General features: G+C 45.2%; 1 protein-coding gene across 2 annotated transcripts in view; it reads left to right on the top strand.

Moving 5' to 3' along the window:
* Nucleotides 1-732: 732 nt before the first annotated feature.
* Nucleotides 733-6,000, top strand: part of MAP2K2 (mitogen-activated protein kinase kinase 2) — a 48,014-nt gene continuing 42,746 nt past the window's right edge. Inside the window, exon 1 of one of the 2 annotated variants that reach the window (XM_034404357.3) lies at nucleotides 733-1,104. In XM_034404357.3, the coding sequence (XP_034260248.1) occupies nucleotides 1,007-1,104 (98 nt within the window). In that variant the 5' untranslated portion in view covers nucleotides 733-1,006. The remainder of the gene's footprint in view (nucleotides 1,105-6,000) is intronic. The other variant, XM_087893501.1, reaches the window with a different exon arrangement.

The raw sequence follows: 6,000 nt of genomic DNA, 5'->3' as shown, positions 1-6,000 counted from the left end.
AAGACCAAGAGCGGGTTTAATGTTAACCCCTGGTTTTGAGGACTCAAGAGGGAAAAGAGTTTTAAAAAAATAAAAAAGCTCTCAGGGAGTCTCTTGTTTGACATTTGTCCACAGCACGGGAGGCCAGCAACCGAAGCCGTTACCTCACCTCAAGTTCGCCTTCAACTGACGAGCTTCTGCCCTCGCGCCAAAAAAGAAAAAAGTTTTCCCGCCTCTTTCCCCCCAGCTCGAGCCCCCGTTCGCCGTGCGCATGCGCCAACCTTTGCTGCGGCGGTTTGGGGGGGTCAAGCTTTGCTGTCAGGTGGAGGGGAGGGGTGAGGTGAAGGGGGGGAAAAAAAACACCGCGAGATTTATTCTCGCGAGACTTGCCTCTTTTCTCCTCCACCCCTCCCAACTCTTTCTCCGCATGCGTCTCTCAACTCGACGTCGATCTCTCTCACTTATTTTAATACAGCCATTTCGACCAATCGCGAGGTGAAGCTTTCCTCAGCTGGGCAGGCGGGGTGGCGCGCGCTCTCGCTTCCTCTGGCCGGGCTCGCGCAACCCCCTTTTCCAGCGGCCGGCCAATCGGGAGAAGGGCTGGTTGGCGCGCGCGAGCGAACGCGCCTGCCTCACCCCCTCCCACTATTCCATCCTCCCGGGCGAGCCGACCAATCGCGAGGCGGCGGCGAGAGCCTCAGCCAATCGCGGGGGCGGCAAGTTGGTTGGGAGGAGACTTCTTTTTTCCTCCTCCCCTTCTCCCTCGCGCGCCTCAGCGCTCGCTCGCGCTTCGGCCACGCCCCCCTCCTTCCTCTCGCCTTCTTCGCGTTCCCCTCAGGGTTTTGGGTTTTTTTTTTTTTTTTTTTTTAGGCCTCGCGCGCAGCCTCGGCCTCGCTTAGGGCAGCCAAGCCGGGCGATGACGACGACGCCGTCGCCGCTGCTGCTGCTGCTTCTGCTGGTAGTGGTGCTGCTTCTGAGGCGGGTCCCTCGCTAAAGGCGCAACGGAACGCCGGCCTCCGCCGCTGCCATGCCGGCTAAAAGGAAACTGGTGCCGCCGGCCCTCAACATCACCCCGACCATCGCTGAGGGACCCAGCCCCACCGGCTGCGAGGGCGACGGCTCCGAGTGAGTGGGGCTGAACGAGGGGTCGGCGGGGATGGGTCTGAGGGGAAGCCGGGGGGGGGGGAGGGCGAGGTATTTCTGAGGGGGGGGAGGAAAAAAAGAGGAAGATTTTCCTCACGGAAAGGTGATTTCGGGGCTGAGGTAAAGTGTGTGAGGGGATGGTGGCTGCCCGTCGGTCCTTGGAGAAGCATCCCGAGCCACGAACCACGGGGAGCTTTTGTTTGGCTGGATTTGGGGGGTGGGTGGGTGTTTGTCTTCCTTCAAAGTGAAGCCCCAAAGGCAGAACCCGAGGCCGGGGGTGGATGGGAAAGCAGCTGGGAGGAACCGGGCTGTTGGTGGTGATGGTGGGAGGAAAGAAACTTCATTCGGTCCAGGAAAAGGTGGAGGAAGGATTGGGGGTGGGGGGGGGCGTTAGGATACAGGCCAGGCAGGTTCTTCTGTCCTGAGGTGGGAAAATGCCAATAAAGGAGAAGATTTGTAGGGTGGAAATGAGGGGTCCTGGGGTGGGGGTGGGAGTCTCTGAGGATGGTGGTTTGCTTGCAGACGTTTCAGGAGCCGAAGTGGGATAAATAAATGGACTGGCACTGATGGTGTTACCTAGTCTGGGTCCTGAGACGTCTGCAAGAAAGCCAACCGGGGCTCAGAGAGCCCCCAGGGACCTCACAGCCGTCTTGCTCCACAAACCCCACTCCATTCTAGCACTAATTGTGTTACCTAGTTTGGGTCATGAAACGCTTGCAAGAAAACCACCAGAGAGTTCCAAAGACCCCCACGGCCGCCCTCCTCTCCTCCTCCAAAATCCCCACTGTCTTCTGGCACTGTTGATATTATATAGTTTGGGTCGTGAGACGTCTGCAAGAAAGCCACCAAGCTCAGAGAATACCAAGGACCTTGCCGCCGCCCTTCCCCTTCTCCTTTTCCACTCCCCAATCCCCTCTCTCTTCTGGCACTACAGGACCGCATTCTGCCACCGATTGCCTCCCACCGACCAATACGCTCCCACAGAGAGGGCCTCCTCAGGGTGCCGTCAGCCAAACAGTGTAGGCTGGCGACCCCCAGGGGGAGAGCCTTCTCTGTGGGGACCCCGGCCCTATGGAATGAACTGCCCCCGGACATACGAAGGATCCCCGACCTCACGCTCTGAAGACCCTATTATTCCAGCAAACTGGACTGACAGGATAAAGGTTTTTTAAATTGGGTTTTGATAGGGGTTTTAAAATGATCTTAGTTGGATGTTTTAAATTTGGCCGAATGATTGAATTATTTTAATAAGCTTTTAATTTTTGTTGTACATTGTTTTTACCATGGCTGTTCACCGCCCTGAGTCCCTCAGGAGAAGGGTGGTATACAAATATAATAAACTAAACTAACTAAACTAAGCTAAACTGATAGTGTTACTTAGTTCAGTCATGAAACACTTGCAAGAAAGCCACCAAGCTTAGAAAGTACCAAGGACCCCACAGTCCTCCTCCTCCTCCACTCCACAAACTCCACTCCCTTCTAGCATTGATGATGTTATCCAGTTTGGATCATAAAACGTCTGCTAGAAAACCACCAAGCTTAGAGAGCACCAAAGACTCCAGAGTCCCCTTCCTTCTCTTTCATTTCACCAACCTTCTAGCACTGATGATATTACCTAGTTTGGGTCATGAAGCATCTGCAAGGAAACAACCAAGGACCCCTCTGGGTCTAGAATAGTATAGGATCGCCTATAGGCATCGGATCTCTTGCCATAGGCAGGAGGTTGGACTAGAAGACCTCCAAGGTCCCTTCCAGTCCTATTATTCTATATTCTGTGAAGAACCTGGACAGAGAGAAGAGATGCAATATCCTCCTAGACCTGGTGAAAATATCAAAAAAAAATCAAATAACAGTTCATTTAAAAACCAATGAAAACAGGTCATTTTATCACCTCATACTGGCAGGCTGAATATTCGGTAATTAAGGGAGGAGGAAGATTGCTCGATACATCTCTTGAAAGAACACAGCATCTCCACCTTCCCTTTCTCCGTCGAAAGTGTGATCAACCAAAGTTGTGGGTGAAGTTGTAATTCCTGATGAACAAATGTTGGAGAATGGAATGCTTCCTATCATGTTTGACAGATAATAGAGATGTTAACGTAAGAGAGAACCAGACTCTAGGACCTCATTCGGTTGATCAGGTTGGAGCACTGGTAGGAAGAATTTAAAGGCTGCCCTTAAAATAATTTTGGGAAAATTCTGTCCAAATGAATCCTGGTTTCACTATTCCAATTGAATGTTATGCCTGAGAAGCAATAGTTCATTCTTTTATGGCCGAAAGGCTGTTTGGAACAATTTACATAGTTTTAAAAGATGTTTTCATTTTTTTTCCAGCATATTTTATATGGCATGCTATTCTTCAAGCTCCTTAATGAGTGAAATGTTCTTCCAGACTATTCTTGCTAAGATAAAATGAGGCACTCAAGCAATATTTAAAATGCATTTTATAATATTACAAAACAAGAACTGAGGAAATGATTTATTATAATTGAAGTACTGATACAGTAAAAGAGGAAGAATGAACTGGCAAAGTAATGACTGGGGAGACAGAAGAAAGTGAATGTTGGGTGTTTAAAGCATAATACTTTGCAAATTTTCTTAGAAGCTGACTTTCTAAGCCAATGGACCACACTCCCAAGAAAGTGTACTTAAGGTTTTAGCCTTGAAAAGGTCCATGATGAGGGGAACCGAAGAGGTCTGTAAGAATAGAAGTGAAGGTTGGGTTGACCGCAGTAACATTCAAGACTTCACTTGTAGAATGATTTGTGTTGAAATGTTGTATTTTCATAAATTTTGAAGTGTTGTTAGTTATTGCGGTGAGGAACAACTGTCAATGACCTGGAAAGGAATAATTGTAATGAGAGATGTTAGCCATGTAAAGGATGAAGCCTATATAGAAATGTGGGCAATTAGCAAAAGGAATGGATGAATACAGAATACAATACAGAATAACAGAGTTGGAAGGGACCTTGGAGGTCTTCTAGTCCAACCCCTTGCTCAGGAAGGAACCCCTATTCCATTTCAAAAAAGTGGTTGTCCAAACTCTTCTTAAAACTTGAGTGTTGGAGCATTCACAACTTCTGGAGGCAAGTTGTTCCACTGATTAATTTTTCTAAGTGATGCTTTTAAAATTACAGCGTTTAAAGGTTATAGCATTTCATATTTACATTAATAGGTGTAGATTTCTACATTTCTACAAAGTGTTGACAAAAATAAGCATTTTGCCCTCTTACTGATGGAAGGAGAGGGTGTTCATTGAAACTACATGAAATTTTATGTAGAATGTTATTTAAAATAAAAAAATAGAAGGGGTGTGTATGTATATGTATGCACACACATATATGTATATATGTAGTTAAATTATGCTTTAATCACATTTATAATGATCACCAATTTTGATTATTTTTAAAAATGATTAGATCAGGGACATCCAACTTTGATAATTTTAAGACCTGTGGGCTTTAATTCCCAGAATTCCCTATGCTGGCTGAGGGGTCCATAAATTTTAAACTTGCCGAGGTTGGACACCCATGGACTACATGAAACTGGAAATCCAAATTATTGGTAGGATCTGTTGATTTTGTAGTGGAATAATATCAAGATTCACGGGCTTGAATAATTACCATCTGCTGAGGAGTGACAGTGGAAGAGAACTGACTCCTCCCTGTATTTTTAGCTTCCAGACTTGAACCACATAGGATACGGCACTGAGAGGGTCTCTTCTCTGATACAGCAAAAGTTTTTCTTACGATCTATATTAGTATGGTAGTGGCTCACATAATTAAAATAATTCATTAATCTGCTTCTGTACTATTGATAATTTAGAAATGAATGTTGGAGAGAGAGAATCAGTATTAGTCTGGAAAATGAGTGTGCCATAAAATGTCTAAAAAATGAAATACACATAATGTAGCAGGGAGAGGAAATTAGGAAGCATTGGGGGTATAGAGTAGAGAAGTTGTGTGGAAAGATGAGCAATAGTTTAAAGCCAATAATAAAAAAACTGAATAGCAATTATTTTTATTACATAGTTTTATCCTGTCTTTTCCAAGGAGTTCAGGGTACTATTTCTGTAATGGCATTCTCTTTCTCTCCCCCCTCCCCCCCCCGGGTTTTCACTCTAATGCTATTCCTGTAACAACTTTGAACAGTTGGGAATATGGAAATGTGTAACTAGGACCACCATCTATTCAGATTCTTGTACTGTTTTTAACCACAGTCTATAGCTAGCTGCAGCCATTTTGGGAATTGGTTATCCCTCATGGCAGTTAGTTTGTGACGGTACACAAGACACTTTCACAAAAATCTTACGCCATCTAAGCTAAAAATTTGGAATATGTATGTCTGTGTATACATTAATTTTAGTATTTTACTATATAGAAATCCCTGTTCAGAGAGCTTAAAACCTAATGTATGTGTATTTGTGTGTCTCTCACATAACTCACCCTTACACTCAAGTATAATTATGGTGTATTTGCATAACCTGCTTATCCCTCATTAATTTAGCCATGAGTTACTCACTGACACACTGAAGCATAGAAAGACATCCTCACTGGATTTGCATAGCATACTATTAAAATGTTCTTTGTTGTTCATAGTGTTGTCCAAATTCAGTGTCACATCTCAACAACCTAAGAAACATGTAACATACAGATAGTCCTTGGCTTAGGACCACAACTGAGCCCAAAATTTCTATTGTTAAGCAAGATGTTTGTGAAGTGAGTTTTGCCCCATTTTACAACCATTCTTGCCACAGTTGTTAAGTGAATCACTGCAGTTGTTAGTAACACAGTTGTTAAATGAATCCGGCTTCCCCATTGATTTTGCTTATCAGAGAATTGCAAAATCAAATGACACAGGACACTGCAACTATCATAA

The sequence above is a fragment of the Pantherophis guttatus genome, chromosome 1 (genome assembly GCF_059756535.1).
Source record: "Pantherophis guttatus breed Tessera chromosome 1, ASM5975653v1, whole genome shotgun sequence".
In the NCBI taxonomy this organism is placed as follows: domain Eukaryota; kingdom Metazoa; phylum Chordata; class Lepidosauria; order Squamata; family Colubridae; genus Pantherophis; species Pantherophis guttatus.
Note: the sequence above shows the minus strand (reverse complement) of the source record. Positions and strands in the feature narration are given on the sequence as shown.